Here is a 19,228-nt window from a genome sequence, read left to right on the forward strand (position 1 = left end):
TCCCTCCCTCCCGCCGGTCCTGCCCGCCGTGACGTCACGCGCGGCCGTTTGACGCGCCACGCGCTGCCCGCCGGCGTCACGTGCGCGCCGCGGCCCGGCCTCCGCCTCCAGCTCCCGCCGGCGGAGCGGGAGCCCGAGCCGGCGGCAGCAGCAGCAGCGGCAGCATGGCGGGCGCCCCGCAGGAGAACACGCTGCTGCACCTTTTCGCCGGGGGGTGAGTGCGACGGAGGAGGAGGGCTGGGCTGGGCGCGGGGGTACGGCCGCCGTTGAGGGGCTGCCGCCCGCCGGGGGAGGCCTGGCGGAGAGGGACGCGGTGGCCCCGCGGGCGGCGGCGGCGGTGGTGGTGGTGGTTCCCCGCCGGGATGTGCCCGGCCGCTGCCTCGGGCGAGGGGCGGGCTGGCGGCCTGGCCTCCCCTCCCCGCGGAACGCCGGCTGGCGACGGGGAAAGGGGCCGTGGGCGCCGAGCGCAGCCCGCCTTTTCCGCCGTCTCCTCACAAACCCGCGTGCCCTCCGTGACAGCCGGGCAGCTTTTCTCCTTGCCGTCTTTCCACAATTAGAAAATACATCCTTAGCAAGCCGAGCAGGAAGGGTGAGAAAGGATTACGGTGGGTGCGAGTTGAGCTTCTGCGCCGGGCAGAGTTAGTTGGGCTGCTGTGACGTTTAGCTATGTGTAATTACAAAATCTTGCACGGCTGTGGCATCTAGCTCTGTTAAATGAAACGCGTTAAATCCTGCTCTCCTGTGTGGCTCCTGCTGAATCAAGCAGGAACTGAGGGATGTCGTCCAAAAAGCATTGTCCAGGCAGCAGGCTTATGCTTTTCGATGGACCGCAGCTTCGTTTTGTAAAGGAACGTATTTGCACAACACTTCAATAAGCTCTGCGTAGGCGACGGTTAATAGTGGAGGCTGTGTAACTGCCTTATCCGTGTAATTATACTGAAAAGCAAGTACTCCGAAAAGGGAAAAAGGATGGGGGGCAAGAGAGTTAAGGAAGGTCCTGGTACTTTGGAGTAAGTGACCTGGCATGCCCCCCCTGGCATGCCAGACCGCTTCTTTTAAGTTCTCGCAAGGACTTGTAAACTTGTTATTTTCGTTGTGTTAAAAGCTTAAAGTAACAACCCCACCCACCCCAACCCACAAACCACCAACCAAAAACACTCCCCAAAAGCCTTGTTAATTAACTTACTACAGTAATTTTAGTAGCAGTCCAGTAAGATCATTTTATGGTGTAAACTAAAAATAAATTATTTTCAAAAAATCATCTGTTATGCAGGTAGTAAGTGCTGTTGTATGCACTTCTGTCCATATCAGAAATCTTTTGTTTTAATCTTTTTTTTTTTTTAATGACTTAAACTATCTAAGTAGTAGAATATTCTGTAGTGCTTGCCAGCTGACAATAGTTAGGAAGCCAACATGAAACCTATCATTAGTTTAGTTTAAATCTGTTTAATAGTAGACCATTGTTTCTCCTGTTGCTAAACAGGAGACTGGAGTCTCCTTTGACATGTCCCTGGAGCAGTAAGTTCATTTGATGTAATATTAAACTCAAAAAAGCTAACTTTTTCAGAGGCACTGCCTTTCTTCTGCTGACTTGGATACTCTGTGTTGTTTTTAGGCCTGTCTTTCCCCCACCTCCCCCACTTGCATTAGGGTCATACCTGGAGCCCATGACAGAAACTGGACCTGAATGTACACATGCAACTTGTTTGGATAGTAACAATGCCTATCCAGAACTCTAGGTGTCCTCACATAACTCATCAGACTATAAATAAATAGGAATTTTAAACTCATCAGTGTTTTAATCTAGTACTGGGTGATCAGTGTCTTCCTTACTCGTTTAATGTACCCTCTACCTTCTCTAAGGATCCTAGTAAACAAACATTTTCTGCAGCAGGCTTAGGAAGTCACCAGGTTGGATCTGTTTTTGAGAGAGCATGGGGGGAAGGAATGGTAACACAGCAGGGAATATCCCCCTGACCACGCTGGTATAATAAGATCGATCTGTTTCTAAAGCAGCAACGAAAATAAAGCACAGATAATAACAAGTTACAAATAACAAATTACAAATTTAAAAATAACAAGTAACAAATAAAGGAAAGAGAGAGTGTCTTTTAGGGTATACAGGCATTTAATGTTCATTGCTGGACCTGATTCTCGTTCTGCATATCTTGTTATTTACAGAGACACGTAAAAGTGTAGCATCATTTATCTTGCTGTGATGTTACAGAAAGGAAAATGAGACAGCAAGTTTAGTCTTCTCATGCACCAGCCAATGCTAAAGTGTTTGGTCCGCCACACACCCACCCACCATTTAAACAGTTTATTTCAGAGCGGTTCCCTGTTCAAGGCACTGAACTTTCATATCCTCTGTGTGTATATACCTAGTAATGCTATTATCTCTGCTTTTCAAGTGAGAAATGCAGACTTCTTAGGGCTCGCTGGATGGAACAAGAAATTGAACATCAGTTTTGAACTGTTGCCCAAGCTATTAAAGCACCTCTCTACATGTAAGAAAAGTTGTAGGAAATATTTGATGTGTTTGGAGGGGTGCTGGACCAGCCGGCTGGTAGGCAGGCTAGAAACTGAAATCATATTAGGTATGAGGCTCTGTGCCATGTCTGCCTTACGCATTTCGGTTTTTAGTAGTAGTGATGGTAAAGGGTGCCTGCGCCATAAAATCTTGTTAAAGGAGCTCAGCTGTGATAATGGTTTGCTACTATTACATCATCAAAGGAACTTTAGAAGGAATTGTTAGTGTGTTAGTGCTTGAGTAATAGCCTCTGTTGAGGTCCTTCCTCAGTCCTTCAAATACCTTTACCTTTGTTCTTTCATGGAACCCTATTATAATAAATGGGTTGTATTGTGACACAGAGCTGTTTGCAGAGCCAGGACCTTGGATAAAATTACCCCTCCAGCAGAAGAAAGTGTTGGAAGTTCAGAATACTTTAAGTTGTGTAAGGTGCTAACCTTTGTTCAATTGCAAAATATTTTTTTCAGCTAAAGCAAGAGCAGCCCGTTCACTTGAAATAATTTTGGTAGAGACATTGCTGGTATTGCGATAGCTTCCTGTGAAGGTGAGGAGGGGGTGCAGTGCCAGCTTAAGGAGACGTAATACAGTATCCTTATGTGTGCACAAAGAAGGCAAGCCAGCCTCGGATAATCTTAATGGCCAGAACAGAAGTGTTTAATACCTCAAAGGCTAGGAGTGATGAAATGCACTTGAATATTAGAAAGTGTTCTCCAGTTGCTGAAAGAGATGGCTTCCTACTAGCCGACTTGCTATAGGCAGGCAGACTCATTGGCTTCCTTTTGTTTCTGTTAGTTCCTTTTAAGGCTTACAAGACCAAAGGGTCTTGGTATTTTGATGGGAAGATGACTCTGAGGGCAGGGAAGATTCGGAAACAGCAAAGAGAATGATGCCTCAGTTGCACAACAGATGTAAGCATGTTTACAAGTCTGGGTTCCTGCTTCCCTGCTGAAGTCAATGCAGTTGTTGCTTGTTTTTGTTTGGGAAAAACTGTGGACTAGGCTGCAGCAGAGGTTACTCTGTGTTGTCTTTCCAGCTGGAGTAATACTGTTTACTACAGGGAATTCCTAAGAAATGGTATTTAGAGGCTGCAGTGCCCTTCGTAGAACTGGCAAAGAGCAAAAACTGGGAACAAACTTTTAATCTTGATTTCGTATAGGTGCTGTGTATGCCGCCTTTAGTGGTTTGGTTCACACTGGGGGGACTGTTTGAATAAAACCATGTTTGTGGCTTTTTTTCCATCTTGGTATTGAGGCCTAAGTCCCTAACTCCCTTGCTCCTATGGCTCTGAACAGCAACCTTAGATACCAAAGCTTGCTTAAGCCTCCTGTAAAAGAGTTGGAAGCATACTTTGGGAAGGTTGGTGACATCAAGCTGCTTTGAATTGAGGGCATAGTGACATCTGTCTCCATGGGCATAAGTTGATTGTCTCAGTCACAGCCGAGAGGTGTTTGATGCACTAGGTTGCTAAGAGCCTTGTTTAAAGTGTTGAATTTGACCTGGGTTTGCCTGACTGTCCAGTACAGGTCACAGAACTAATGAAAAAGTTACTCCCCAAATTTGTAACTGAACGAATTGTGAGGAAAGGGACTGCCACACTGCTCCCACAGATGTTTATTGTTAAGCCACATGCTAATGCTGACAAAGCATTTGGGAAATAATGTTTCCATTTGTAAAATGGAGAGAAGCAGTCTTCACCTGAAGTATGTGTGTCTGCTATACTGTGTGTGGTCCAAGGCAGCTAGAGCTGATGATGAGATTGACTGTTTTCCAGCCCTCTACCTAGTTTAGGTTCTCATGTGCATTATGTAATGCACTAACAGTGCATCAGCTCAAGGAACACAGTAAGTGCTTACAGGAGTATCTACACCTGATGATAATATTATTAGCTGGAAATTTGTTGAATGCTTAATAACTCAGAATTAAGACATTAGGGACAGTCTGTATTGCTTTGGTACTTAATTTCCTATGGCATCTGAGAATGCAGCAGCTTGTTTTGTTTACAGTCTTGATGATGCAGTAACAAAATACCAAAGACATAACCTGCTTTGCTGTTTATGCTATGCATGTCATGCTAGAGCATGTGGCACATTTTAGAAAAACAATGAAATTCCTATTGCAAATACGATCTTGTTTAAAACTGGGCACACTTGCTGTGAATATACGGCTCACTTTGGGATTTCCTTATCTGTCTTCATGGGCATGATTTTATGTCAGCAACCAGGAAAGTTAGTGCCATGGTTTAACTGTATCCCTGGCTGTGCCACTGAATTCAGTGGGACAGAGTCTTCCATCTATGTTTGGAGAGTTCTACAAACTTCTGAATCCACCAGAGGGGGTCCAGTCAATAGTACCAAGTGATTTCCCAAGGTGTACTTTGACCTTTAAAGGTGTATGTGGTGCCATCCGTGAAGCGTGAATTGACGTATACTTGTCAACCTGGTTCTTAAAGCGGCCCATTAAGTGTAGTTGCCAGATTATTTGCACTAATACTTCTCTTGCAAGTGTTTCACTTGACTCCTGTCTGTCAAAAATTCAATGTTAAATGTTGAGAGTAGTTGCTGTCATTTGGGGAGGAAAAGGTAATTTCAAATGCTCACACAGCAAAACGTGTCAGGCTGGGTTATAAGTTATGATTGTTCTAACCAAGCACCTCTTCAACTTTGCTTATGATCTTGGTAAAGTCAGTGGTACTCTACTGAAAGATCATTGAAGGTTTGGATGCTTTTTTGTTTTTGTTTTGCAGAACTTCCTTTAACATTCAGTATTGTGTTGTTATTCATATTAAGAATATTGCTCAGTGATTAATTCTAGGACAGATGAAGTAAGACCTACTCTTAATTAAGATTCTCGGCATCTATATAAATTGTGCTAGTGGATGCTGAGGGTTTATTTCAAATGCAAGTCATTGGTGTATCAGGGGTGGACTTTGTAAAGATGGAAAGCGGGCAGCAAGAGAAAAATTGGAATTAGATTTTGAGATTTGCATCCTTGGCATGTTTTTTTAAACAGTGTTTTCTTTTTATGGAAGTAAATGATTTTTCTGCAGCTGTTTATGTATAATACATTATGTATTTCCCTAAACACAAAGCATATTCCATATTCTCAAACCAAGAGTTTCCTTAGTTGCTTTGTTTGGACATCACAAAGCAGAGAACTGTGTTTTACTGCTGTAATGGCCATATATGCCTGGTCCATCATGAAACTAGAGGGGGCATTCAAAGCCTGAAGCACAAGTGCTGTTTTTCTGGCAGTGACAGGCCAAAGCTGATGAATTGTTGGGTGTCTCACATAGGAGAGATTTTGTATCTGTGATACGTGCAGAGCAGGGCATAGCTGGGAACCTCTTGTTATATGCTTGCCATGTGACCTGTTGAAGATACTCTACTGTAGTGTTTGGTTTCTAGGGAGGCTTCTACCTTTTGACTGAGGACAGATTTAGATGTTATTTTGGGATTTTAGCAGGAGGCTAGTGCAGTAAACACTGCTTAACATCTCTGCAACTGTAGTTCTGCACTGACGTATCAGGAAAAACCCCGATTCAAACCAGTATGCAGGCTTGGAGGTTTTCCCTTGATTGCAGCATAAGGTTTTCCCCAATCGAATTTATCTGGCTGCAAATCCATGGTCTGATTGTTTCAGGGTTTATGACTGTTTATGTAGCTGAGGAAAGCTGGTTGTTTCTCCTTTCTTCCCAGATGTAGGCATTTGGAACACCCTAGGAATACAAAGCGTTTCTTTTGTGCACAGTGTGTTGTTTTTCAGCCATCTTTCCAGGGAATAGAGCAACACCAGGGTATGATGCATGGAATTCCCATGTGGAGGAAAATCAGCTCAACTGAAAAAGCTGCCCAATACAGTAAAGTCCTTACTTGAACTATCTGCTGCGTATTTATATTTGGGACATAATATATGCACTCTGTTGACATTCTGAGAATGGCTCTGTTAGATAATGCTTTTTTCTTAAATGTCACACTGACAACATAAACTCTGAGCTGTTAAAACTGATGATACAGATATTAACTCATTGTGTTGAATATCAGAGGATTACATATGCATTACCAGAAGTACTTAAATATTAAAGGCTGCATAAATTAACTGATTTATCACACTAAAAGGATGGAAGGCAAGGAGTGGGCTAGGAAGGCAAGAAGACAGCTGATGCAGGAGGGAATATGCCAGAGAGGCTAAAAAATTGTATGGCAAGATGTCACTCTAGACTGAGCAGCTGGTAGTTCAGAAACAGCAAATGGAATTTCAGTGTTCTGACTTTATGAATTGTTACTGTGAAAGTATTGTTTCAGTGTTCATAAATGGGGACTGAGGATGGAGTACACAGTAGTGGAGCATTGGTAGGTAAATGAATTGGGAATTAAGGCAATCAAATTCTCTTCACTGAGTTCCCACAGACTTAAAATTTCTCTTGAGTATGTTGATTAGTCGGGTGTTAATTGTACAGACTCGTGTCTGTATTGGATATACACAGTAGGAAAGGTGGCAGTGGGGAATCTGCAAGAGGGATCCTCAAAACACTTCCTGCTCTGAGTTATGAGTGTGAGCTGTGGGAACAGGAAAGGTTTTGCTGGAGAAGCCATTCCTGACCTGACTTTTTCTGCCAAGATCTGATTTCGGAGAAACGCGAGCAACATGAGATGCATCTGACAAAACAGAGAAGGATAAACTGAAGCAATGTCCTACAGAGTAGTATTGACACAACAGAAGGCTTGTGTCCAAGCCCTTGTTCAGTACACAAAATAATCAGAGGCCTACACAAAATAATCAGAGGCCTGATAAGGTCTCTGTGAACACTGTCATTTTTGAGCCAAATGACACAACTTCATCTGCTATGTACCTAGTTCCATGAACAACTTTGTGACTTTATTCAACAGTCATAGCATAAGTGGTTTAAAAGGGATGAAGGCAATGCTCGCTCTTAGAGTATCTGCCACTTTGGATGTATGGATTGTCCCTCATTTAGGTTTATTGCCCTTTCAGCAGGGAAGAGGAAAAAGGTAGAACTTAGAGGAGAAACTCATTGAAGCATGCTGTTAAATCATATTGCCAGTCTCAGTGAAAACACAGTTTCTTCTGTTGGATGTGTTTGTATCTGAAAAGCGTAGTGTTTGGGATCATGTTCTTGTTCAGAATCTTGCAGAACATGAAAAGTGTAGTGAGGAAGTTGTATTCCCCAGCCATGCGGCCTGGGGTGTCCTTTTGAACCTTATAAAGAACCTTAATTTTTGTGGTTGGACAGCCAGGGTGGCCAGGCTGTTAATGCCGGTGCAACGGCTTCAGGGTTTTGCCAAAGAATGGTTACCGTTTGATATAAGACATACTGTTTCAGCAAGCAAAATAAGCCGTACCGGATAAAGCATTTATAAACTAGTAAGTATCTAAAGCTTGGATTTTTCTGCCATTCTCTAATTGCCCTTTTCCTTGTGTTTAAAAAAAGATTCTCCTAGTAAAATAATTCATGTATAGATGGGGCTTTAGAAAATATGCGCTAGTACCTTTATTAATGTCCTTTTATGGATCTCTGTTCCCAAATCAGTGCACGCAAACTTCTTACGACTCTAGCAAGCAATGCTTTATTTATGCACAAGACAAAGGATAGGATTTTTTTTTTAATTCCTCTCCCTTTCATGGAAAACTACTTAAATGACAATTTCACATTAACATCAAAGATAGTTAAGTTGTTGACTCATGGTGTTGTCTAAGGAAAATAGCAAACGTGGGTTTTTGAAGGAATCATATGCTTTGACAGTTGTGTAAAGAAAGAAAATATTTCCTAATCAATAGGTGCAGCTGCAGTAAACGTCCTTGGGGAAAAAAACAAAATCTGTAGTTAAGTCTTCCTAAATCCCAATGTGTTTGATTAATAAAATTGGGATTATAGTACCTTTTAGCCAACCTCAGCATTGTGTTTAATTGTGAAGTTTGACAGAAGGGACGTTCAATTACCAAAGAGGAACAGCAGCAGAGAGAGAAATAGTTTGACTAGTCGCTTTCCAAATCACTGACTAAAATGAAAATTAGGACTTGTACACCTTATATTCTTGGCCCTGTGTGCTTTTTCTGAGGCTCAGTCTGACTACATTAAGATGAATATATGCCTATTATAGCATCACTTATTTCTTCTTTGTACATATATTTATATATATACACCTGTGTGTGTCAATATATCTGTGTATATATACACACACGTGTATATTTTATTTTTGTACTTCTGTTATGTGAGTATGGGAACTCTGTTCTTTAGTAGCCCTTCTGTCCTGTTATTCTGTTTTTCCCACCCTCCCTCTCATCCTTGTGGCTTCCCTCCCCCCACCCCCCAAAAAAAAAGTTGATATCCGTTGTTTTTAAAAGGCCCTAACTTAGTGTAGTTTTGATATTTGCTACTTTTGTAGACAGCTGTTCTCATCATAAGTACTGAAGTGGTGAAGAATTATATTGTTACGTTTTCAGTCTGTAGTGTCCTAATCCCCAGTGGCTTGTTCTCATCTGCCAGCTTCCGGCTTCCCATAAGAAAAATCCATCCAAGGCTATGTCTGTTTTAGGACAACAACCTCTGAAACATGGATGCCTCTGAAGTTTTTACAGGCAGAATTCCAAGTCCTGGCAGAACATGGGACCAGCAGATGGTCAGTCAGGGGTTTTTTGTAAGTGCTGGGTATCATCTTTGTGTTTACCAATTTCATCGCTACACGTGATCGTTGTAACAGTTTCTCAACCTTTGCTTCCCTCCCCCAGGGCTTGGGAACAGTCTCCCTTGCCTAATGTCAAAACTGCCCTGCTTCCTAATAATTTGTCCACAATTCAGAGCAACTGGAGACAAGTCTTCAGATTTTATTTATATGCCATGCTGTGATATGACACATCTGTGCAGCTATGTTTTCCTGACTCTGTCTTCTGTTTAAATTGTATTTTACAGATGCGGAGGAACAGTTGGTGCCATCTTTACGTGTCCCTTAGAGGTAATAAAGACTAGGCTTCAATCTTCAAAGCTAGCCTTCCGGGCTGTCTACTACCCACAAGTCCAGCTGGGGACCATCAGTGGTGAAGGAATGGTCAGGCCAACATCTGTATCACCTGGGCTTTTTAGTGTTCTCAAGTGAGTACTGCTCCTCCTGTCATTCAGTGTTGCTTGACACCAGTGATGTGAGTTTCAATTCCTCTGTGCCACACAGAATGCAAATTTTGCTCCAGACTTGCACTGGAAGGATTCTTGTCAGCTGGGCTTCTGCCTTCAGCAGTAGAAAGATAAATTATTCTTTTAAAAATACATACATACTCACGACTCCTGAGCATTCTTTTGAACTTCCACAGAAATTTGTTTCCGCCACTTAGAAACTTTCCGAAGTGAAATGATTTGAATATGTGTCTGGAGGTGTTATTTTTAAATTGTCTCTTCACATTTAGGCTTTTTCGTAGTTATGACTTCTAGGGATCAATACACAGGACATACTGTAAACTCTTGATATGCCTTAGCTTGTGGGAACTATCACAGAAAATATTCTGGAGGAAAGGGCTTTTTCTCTTTTTCAACACTGAGAAGTGTTGTCTTTGTCTCCTATTGGGAATAACAATGTTTACTGTCTCTGTTGAGCATTGGAACAGGTAATCCTTACTAGCTGGGGCCAATTCTTGGCAAGTGATTGAAGGACTGAATAAGCCATATAAGTTGTCTTTTTCCTGGAGCCATTCCCAGTTTGCTTTGAGTAGCTAGCAGAGATACTTGTTGCTATTGCAGCCTGTGCTGTTTACCTGTTTGATGGAGGGAAGTTTTAATTCCTCACTTGAAGCACTCTCTCTTTGGAGCATCATACAAAAGTGAGAGCCTGTAGCCTTTCCTTCACCATAATGGACCAGCTTTGTAACAAGGTTTCTGATTCTCTGTACTTAGTGATGCATGTCTGTCCCTGATGTGTCTTTGAAGCTGGCCCTGCTTTGAGCATGAGTTTGAACCAGAGGACTTCCAGAATTCTATGTTCTCATATATTTTCAGTTATGCTTGTCTGCACTTTTGTGTGGATGATCTATAACTGAAATTTATGGGAGTGGGGGAAGGACACTTTTTGCAAAAGCAGTCTCACTAAAATACAATATCTAACTGGGGTCTTGGAAGCTTTTATCTTTTCCTTAGCTATAGCTGACTTAATGAGCTCTCCCATTTTTGCTATTAGATGTTGTCTTTGCCCATTATTATTATGCATCAATCCTATCTACACCTGTATTACTTATGATCTCTGTTAAAAGCCTTCTGTGTGGTTCAGACTGCAGCAGCTGATGCTCCAGCTGTTCCCTTTTCAGATGTGTATTTATAAAGAAGAGGAAATGTGAAATCATCTAGCTTACAACTGCTGAATAGTTCTACCTGCAACTCTGAAGCCCAAATCTCTACTTCTATATTTCATATCAAAGCACCATAAACTTATGGTTCAGACCTCATGCAAATGGATTGAGTTTATTTGGATCATTGGGCAGCCCAGGGTGATGCAGAGAGGTTCTGTTTAGATCAGGTAGCAGAAATGCCAAAGAAAATAATGACTAGCAAAGCAAGTTGAATGATTTTATGTAAGGCCAACACGCTTGGCAGATTGCCTGGGGAGAAGCTGCACGGTTATATAACAGTACAGTGCTAATTCAAATTCTCTGCAGAACTATCTAGCTAGAGTCATTCTGGGACTTGAGTTTCTGTATTGTAAACAGTGCTTCTTTCCCCTGCCAAACATTTCTTTGTCTATTCAGAGGTGAGTCTAGAGCAATTCGTGACTGAAAATGTAAGGTAGTGCCAGTTGCCTTTGATTTTCATCTCCTTTCCCTTGCTTTCTTTTTCACCTTGCAGCATTGGACTTTAGGCAGCTGTAACTAAAGGAAGTGAAAACTTCAAGGTGCAAGGCTCTTAATTCATCCCCTTGGCCCATCTTTTTCTGGGATTGTCTTTTTGGTTTTTTTAGGGAGAGAGGAAATGGTTTAAAATTGGGTCAACCTTTTAATATACTTATTAAGCTCATTAAATTTGGTGACTATGGTTGTGATTTCATTTCACTTCAGGAATTGCTCATCTGCATGTATCACCAAGTTTTCAATCTGTTTACTTCGGAGGAGTGAGAAGTGAGAGCAAAATATTTATGCTGTCATTCCCTTGCAGGCAGCATCTATGAAGAACAGATAATGCTATTGATTATTATCTTTCTGATAAAATAAAAATGTATGAAGAATAGAAGTGAAGTTAGGTCTCTTGCTTTTACTCTTCCATCCCTTTCTCAATCCTGGTCACGCGTACATTGCCCGACTGGATATGACTTGGGCCTTCTGGTTTGGGAAAATTGTATGATTAAAGAAGCGGCCATTAGAGCTCTACATATAAAACTGCTCTGCAAGAGTTAAAGGTGTTGAATATGAAAGCCCCTTAACTGCTGTAAATAGAAAGAAAGTAGGTACTCAGGAGGGCAGGTTAAGTCTGCTGCTGAATAGAAAGCACTCCAGAAGGACAGGCTGTTTTTGTCTAATCCATTTAAGATTCTGATGAGTCACCCCAGCTGGAATCTGCAGTCGTGACTGTTAAGTGACAAAGAACAAGTAGTTGGTGGATCTGTCTCCTTGGAGACACTCAGCCCTGGAGTTTACACAGAAAGTTCAACTCTGCTGCAGAAAAAGTGTTTCAGAAGCTCCTACATCTTCTTCTGTCTAATGAGCTTGGTTTTGGAATCTGTGGGGAACATTCTCAACAGTGCTAATGACCTAGAAAGCAAATTCTGAAAAATTGGCAGTTCCAACAGGTGCATGTGAACTACCCATGGATCCTGGTGTTACCTGGATTCTCTTGCATGGTTTTCACATGGTGAGTTCAGTTAAGAGGGCTGCTGTCTAGCAGATTGTGCACTGAAGTCCCAGTGATTGCTGGACTGTACTTGGCTTTCACTGGTAAATACTTGGCTGTTTACTAGCGTTTGGCTGTTGTTTTAGTCCTTGTAAATATGTCTGCTGTTAGTAGCGCAAGGAATTTGTAAGACAAGTGTTTTTTAATGAGGCACTTTAGCAAGGTATTGTACAGAACTTGGTAGCTGCTGGGGAAGCTGTCCAAACAGTTTGTCTTCTTCAGACAAGTCCTAGCCCAGCATGCCTTCTACAGTGTGAGGGAAGATGGGGGGAAGTGGCTTTGGAAACCTGGGCTTGTAGCAATTGCAGAACTGCAGGAAAGCATCATTTGGTGATCTTCCTGCTTTAGACCTGATCATGAAGTCCAGTCCTGACAGAGATTCACAGCAGTACCTCTGTAGCTGGAGTTTACTTGGGAAAGGTGATGTGAACTCTCTTGAATGCCCTCAAAAGCAGATGTCCCTGAACTACCTGGGAAGACATAGTTTGTAGTACGGTTGCCACATTCAACTTTCACTCTGGGGTAAAAACACATCACTACGTAATTGCGAAAGGGAAAAAGATTTCTTTTTTTCGTATCTCTATACAGGAAGCAAACTTCTGAATTGCTTAGATACAGACAATGCCAAAAATATTTTTTGTTCATCAGAGTCAACTATCACTAGATTCTCCATGAAACTTTAATTTAGTTCCTGACAGCTTTCAAAGAATGGAAATTATAACCTTGTGCCATGTGACACACATTTGCCTGTAGTGCGCTGAAGTTTTATGGTGTAATGGCTTTTATTCAGTAGTGTATAATTCTGCTAATTTTAAAGTATATTACGTAGCTTAAAAGCTAACAGCTTCACAGTTAATACTCATTGCTTTTGTACAGTTCTTTTGACTGACTGCCTGACGGAACAAGAAGCGTAACTTTTAACCCAAATACTATCTTTTTTTTTTTTCCCTGTCGGTTTTTTTAATTTATTTATTTTTTATTTTAAGGTCAATTCTGGAAAAAGAAGGACCAAGGTCACTCTTCCGAGGGTTGGGTCCAAACTTGGTTGGAGTTGCACCATCAAGGTAAATAGTTAAACTATTGCTAAAAGACACATTTAAGGTACCAACCCAAACGTTGCAGTGCATTCGTGATTCAAAAGAATAGGTCATGAAGTCATCCCATCTGTAAACTGAGATTTGGGCATGTACACTGCACAGTAAACATACCAAGAAATGCTTCTAAAAATCTGCTTTCCACTTGTATAACACTGGAAGGTGCAGATTAAATAAGGCACTTAAATTCCAAGTCATTGCAAGAGCCACTTACCATGTGCTTGAGAAAACAAGAAAGTAGTGCAGAAAAGTCTGTAGGATTAATATTTGCATTTTTCTAATATGATCTGCTGCTTCCCTGTGGATACATAAAAGTGCTTGCCAAACACTGAGTAGGAGCTAGATGCCAGGGGAGAGGAATACGTATCTGGTCCTTGATTGCCTAAATTCTTCTCAAATGAAAAACTGCAGCTGAGAGGGAAAGGCTTGCATTGCTGCCATATAACCCTGAAGGTCTGTGTGTGTCCCTTCGTATCTGGAAGTCTTACAGGCACTTACATGTTTTCCACATGTACCTATGACTGTCCCATTCTTGGCAGAGCTGAAGATCTTTGTGCCTAGCAAATGATAAAACTTGTTAGCAGTTGGGAAATTGGCATATGTTCTCTGCCTGAAATTGAACCAGTTAAAAAGGAACTTGAAAAGTGGTGTACTCCCTCTCTGGCCTCTTGCCTAGTAGGTAGGATGTTCCCCCCAGAAGTAGGGAATCCTCTTTCTGTACAGGTAATCTTTGCAGCAGGGATCTGAATCCAAGACTGCCTGCTTTTTCATGCAACTCACTCATGCTGTCTTTTGTGTTCCTTCATATTCTTCCATAAGATTGGAATGAGGTACTTTATGGAAATTCTCAAATTGTAACCACCAATATCCACCTTTTTCTGGCAGTTCACTTCAAGGAGCTCTGATCTGAACATACTTGGTTCAGACAGCTTCTTACTCATCATATTGACTGTTGCAGATCAGCTGAGCTTCCTCTATCCCTGTGCATTATGTGGGGATTTGAGGTGTGTAAAACTCTCTCATTTCAGTCCAGGGTTAAGTGTTTAAAGCATGAAGTGCTGCTAATGCAGTTACAGTGCTGAACAAATTTATGGAAACCATAGGCTCCAGGTGGGAGAGTGACATTCCCAGGTTTACAGAGTGCATTTAATGCCAGAGCTGGTGTAGGTATCCAATCTGACTTGCTTTGTCTGCAAGACCATGTTGCCTTCCATGTCAGACTTGGTGTGAAAGTAAAATATTTCTACCCTGTGGGTGTTGAGTCAGATAGTGGCACTGTAGCGTAAGGAGGGAGAAGAACCCCAAACCCTGTGTCCTTGTAGATGGAAGTAGTCATGTTGAGGCCTGTTCGGATAGAAAGTCTTGTTTTTCAGGGGATGGGGGGAAGAACAGTAATGTGTGTAATTTGATGTTGTGTGTATTACATTGTTTTGCTTCTTTTTTTTCCCACCCCCACCCCCAGAGCTGTCTATTTTGCATGCTACTCCAAAGCCAAAGAGCGATTTAATGGCATTTTTGTGCCCAACAGCAACATTGTGCACATCTGTTCTGCAGGTTCTGCAGGTATGTATTTGTAATTCATCTTCTGTAAGGTCTGCAGCAATACCCCAGTGTCCAGCCCCTCACCAATAGTGGGCAATACATGCATTGGTATCTGTGTGGCTCTGAGATGCATGTTAATTCTTTAAAGTATTTATTCTGAGCTGTTGTCACAAGGCTTCTTCTATCCCTCTCAATAGTTAGGAAGTGAATAGAATCAATCATAAGGCAGGGAATGGACTTTAAGTCTGTCTGTACAGGACCTAGGCTAACACACCAGTCTTGGCTGACAGCTCTGGATGACTGTGGTATATGAACAAGTACAGAGGCCAGTATGTGGCACATTCTGAAAATGTACACTTAGTTTGAGGCTGTATATGCCAGGAGTTTTCTAGCTCCTAAGTTACCTTGCCTACAGAGGAACTGTTTTCCTGTTCGAGAGTTTGAAATATTTCTAGATTGTTGTTTACTAACTTGGGCTGAGCTCTTTTCTAACTGCAATGCTATGATAATGTCTCTGAATGTTAGAAAAAAAAAATATTAGTAGATACCAGCGAACTTTTGATACTGTTTTAGCCAAATTGTTTTAGGATGTTGTATTTTTCCTACCAGGATGGAGAAAATAGTTTGTTCTTGTAGGAAAAATACTGCAGAAGAGCTCCACTAGTTCAAACATCAGTGACCAGAGTGATCACTAAAAATAAATCTTTCCCAAACTAACCCCTAATTATGGGTGGATTCTGTTAATGAAATGGCTCACTGGCACCACCTAGAGCCTTGGGGAAAACAAAAGACTAGTACATGTGTGTTTTCCCCACAGGTTTCCCTTTATCTATTATTCTAAAGCCCGGTCAGTAAGTAAGGTATCTTGTCTACAGCAGTCTTTAGGAACATGAAGTACATATTCGAATAGGTGCAAAAAGGAAGAATCCTTTAAGAATTTCCAAGGCCGTGGGTTGACGCCTCCTGACGTTTAACACGAGGTGTTTCTCTAGCAAGAGAGCGATTGTAAGCTACGCACCTGCACGTCTTTTGAAACCTCTAGATAGAGCTGGTAACTAGAACTGTCTCACTGCACAGTGTATAAAGTTCAAACTTTTGCTTTTCTTTTCTCTTCTTCAGCCTTTATCACAAATTCCCTGATGAATCCTATATGGATGGTGAAAACCAGAATGCAACTGGAACGGAAGTAAGTAACTGATTGAGGGAGATGGGATGCCACTGAGTGGCTAAGGGAGCCTCTGGAAAACTGAACTTTCACGTTTTTACTCATGGCTCTTTGTACTTTGATCTCGCCCGGTTGTTTCCCTGACTCTCAGTTTCACCTTTCAAGCCATGATGCTTCTGCCTGGTCAGACTAAAGGTTAAGGTTCTGTGTGTCCTACTTCAGTTTGATGCACGGTTACTATCGAGAAGGATGTGGAAGTTGCCTTGAGTGCTGAGTTGGGTTCAGTTTCTGATTTCACTGTAAGTCTTAAGTAAAGTTGGGCATAGCATTATTTTTCTCTCAGATTCCTGCTTACAGAATCTTCAGTACTTCAGGGGTTGATGTTGAGGATAAATATATCAAGGACTGAAACGCTTTGATACAGCAATAATAGAGGCTATGGAAGGGTCAGAAGAGCTTGCGGGAGGCTGAGCAGGAGGTTGCAGTCTGTGTCCCATTTGGCAACATCACTTGTACTGATCGTGGATCATACAGATGTGTGTGTTACTGCAACAAACCAAGGTTACTGACGGACAGCTAGGTAGCTGTAAACAGAAAGGGTGATGTATTTAAATTGTAATGAAGCCACATTAGTTTAGTTTCATAAAACATTCTAGAGGCATTAAGAATCTGTTGCAGTGGTTTAATGTTCTTTTGCTTCCTTCAGCATTGTATTACTGTTAACCGTACGTCCTGAAGACAGAGAGGGAATTTGACAGTAATATCTTTGAGTTGAGTGATTCACAGTCACTGGTGGATATCGAAGCAATGAGGGACTCTGCTAATAATGTGACTGCTTAGAATGGAAATTCCTTCCTGCAAGGACATGTTAGGTCAGATAAGAAGGATCCTTTAAGGCACCACAACTGATAAATAATTTATAAGACTTAATTCCAGCACTTCACAGGGTGGCACCTTTGAACTGAGTGCTGCCTCTTAAAATGAAGGATCATTTCTCATGTAGCAGACCTGTCTCTTGGCCTGCTGAAGATGCCTGTAAATGGAATTACTAGTTTAACACAAAGCAGTGTCTCTTCAATGTTTATTGTCTTTTAAAGCATTGGTGTGAACTGTGACAGACTGGATAGAACTTGAGCTGAAAGAATTATTATGAGTATGTATTAGTGAATTAGCAAAGCCAGGTGTGCACTCTTAGTAAGACAGTCCTGCTCTATGCAGTTTTCCTAGAATATTTTTGGAGTAAAACTTAGCAGAGAACCATTTCTGTAGTTACAAAAACTATTGAAAGCCATAAGTGGTTTTTTTTTGCTAATTGTTTTTCTGGGCTCATTATATGCTCTGTTCTGTTTGTTTTGTAGAGTCAGGGGTTCAAAACCAATGAATGCTTTGCAGTGTGCTAGATACGTTTACGAGACAGAAGGTATCCGTGGCTTTTATAGGGGCCTGACTGCCTCCTATGCTGGGATTTCTGAGACCATTATCTGCTTTGCTATTTATGAAAGTTTAAAAAAGCACTTAAAGGAAGTCCAGCTGCCCCCTTCTTCTCCTAATGGGACCGAAAGGAACTCGACAAACTTCTTTGGACTGATGTTTGCTGCTGCTGTTTCCAAGGGCTGTGCCTCCTGTATTGCTTATCCACATGGTATGTTAACTTTTCCATTTATGACTGCAGTAGAACAGCTGTTGCCTGTAATCCAAGATGAATGATGGGGTTTAGAGTTGTAAAATTCTTAGTTGTTTGAATGGCCAAATGCATGTTATTGTGACTTCTGCACATGCATTGGCATTTTCAGTACTCGTCCCACCATTCCTAGTTAGCCATGTAGATGGTGATTGGGACTTCCTAGTTTTTATAAACAACTCAAAAAAATGCCAAAAAGAAATTGAATGCCTATTGCTTCTGTTCTCACTAGTAGCTGAGTACCCCCAGCCTTTGGGATTCTGTGATCAAGTGATGGGGAACACTTGTGGGCTGAGCAGTGTTATTCTTTTTGGATAGACGTGAATGTTATCATGGTTATATAGAAAGAGCAATATTGATTATGTGAGCATCAGTGAAGCGTTTAGTTCTGTAGTAGCTTGAATGAGCAACTAATCCATTTATTCCACACAGAAGGGAACTCAGCTTTAACTTTGCTTCTTGCCTGAAGGTCAATGTGTACAGCATTCCATGGCTGAAAATACTGGTGGGCAATTGGTACAGGAAGGTTTTCATGTCCCTGGGTTTTGCATGCTCTTTCCTGGTAATGGCACGTTTCTCAATGGGAAGGTTTAAGTCTTGTTAACTTTGGGCTCTGTTTTACTTCTCTGCAGAGGTCATACGGACTCGGCTGCGAGAAGAAGGCACTAAATATAAGACTTTCATTCAGACGGCACGTCTGGTAGCACGTGAAGAAGGCTATCTCGCCTTCTATAGAGGACTCTTTGCCCAACTCATCCGGCAGATACCAAACACAGCCATTGTGTTGTCCACCTATGAGTTAATCGTATATCTGTTAGAAGACCATGCAAAGTAGCAGAGCCAAGACTCCTGTTACAGACTGTAGACCAAGTTCTTCGTTGAACAAATAGTCCTTTAAGAGACTGATGCAGGTGGCAGTGCTGGTGGAAAAACTACAAGTCTGTGACCACCTGCTGGATATTTCCTTTTGGATTCATGCTTTCTGAAAGGTCTCAAGTCATTAACGTTAGTAGTTATAACTTTTTTTAACTTAATGATAATTAAACTGCTACTAAATTAAATTACACTATTTAATTTAAGTATATGTTTGTCCTTTTCCTTAAGCACAGCCATATGCGGTCAAGGAATGTACCTCATAGTATCAAGTGATCTCTTGGACTGATGTTCATTAAAACTGTATTAAAACGGAAGAACTGGTTTGGAAATTTGAAACTCTGTCGTCTTACCACTGGAGTCATGTCACTTTTTAGCACTGTAATAGCCTAATGCCCAAATAACTTTGAGAGCTCTTCCGGTTTATTCAAGGTGCAGCGTTCATTGCTGTGTGAACATCCTG

The 19,228-nt window shown here is 41.7% G+C and overlaps 2 protein-coding genes across 5 annotated transcripts in view; both read left to right on the forward strand.

Moving 5' to 3' along the window:
- The first annotated feature begins 64 nt into the window (after nucleotides 1–64).
- On the forward strand, nucleotides 65–19,082 carry SLC25A33 (solute carrier family 25 member 33). 2 transcript variants are annotated; one of them, XM_030016537.2, is made up of 8 exons: nucleotides 128–214; nucleotides 9,085–9,168; nucleotides 9,459–9,638; nucleotides 13,397–13,474; nucleotides 14,967–15,067; nucleotides 16,166–16,232; nucleotides 17,570–17,853; nucleotides 18,525–19,082. In XM_030016537.2, the coding sequence occupies exons 3-8, from the start codon at nucleotides 9,592–9,594 to the stop codon at nucleotides 18,725–18,727; spliced, it is 780 nt and encodes a 259-aa protein (XP_029872397.1). In that variant the 5' UTR covers nucleotides 128–214; nucleotides 9,085–9,168; nucleotides 9,459–9,591; the 3' UTR covers nucleotides 18,728–19,082. The 2 variants fall into 2 exon arrangements, with proteins under 2 accessions (XP_029872396.1, XP_029872397.1); XM_030016536.2 differs by lacking the exon at nucleotides 9,085–9,168 and having other exon boundaries at nucleotides 65–214.
- The window catches only part of TMEM201 (transmembrane protein 201), a 35,983-nt gene continuing 35,489 nt past the window's right edge, over nucleotides 18,735–19,228 (forward strand). Inside the window, exon 1 of one of the 3 annotated variants that reach the window (XM_041124219.1) lies at nucleotides 18,735–18,897. The gene's annotated coding sequence lies outside the window, so the exon portion shown is untranslated. The remainder of the gene's footprint in view (nucleotides 18,898–19,228) is intronic. The other 2 variants (XM_030016529.1, XM_030016528.2) reach the window with 2 other exon arrangements.

Source organism: Aquila chrysaetos, chromosome 6, assembly GCF_900496995.4.
Source record: "Aquila chrysaetos chrysaetos chromosome 6, bAquChr1.4, whole genome shotgun sequence".
NCBI classification, from domain to species: Eukaryota; Metazoa; Chordata; class Aves; order Accipitriformes; family Accipitridae; genus Aquila; species Aquila chrysaetos.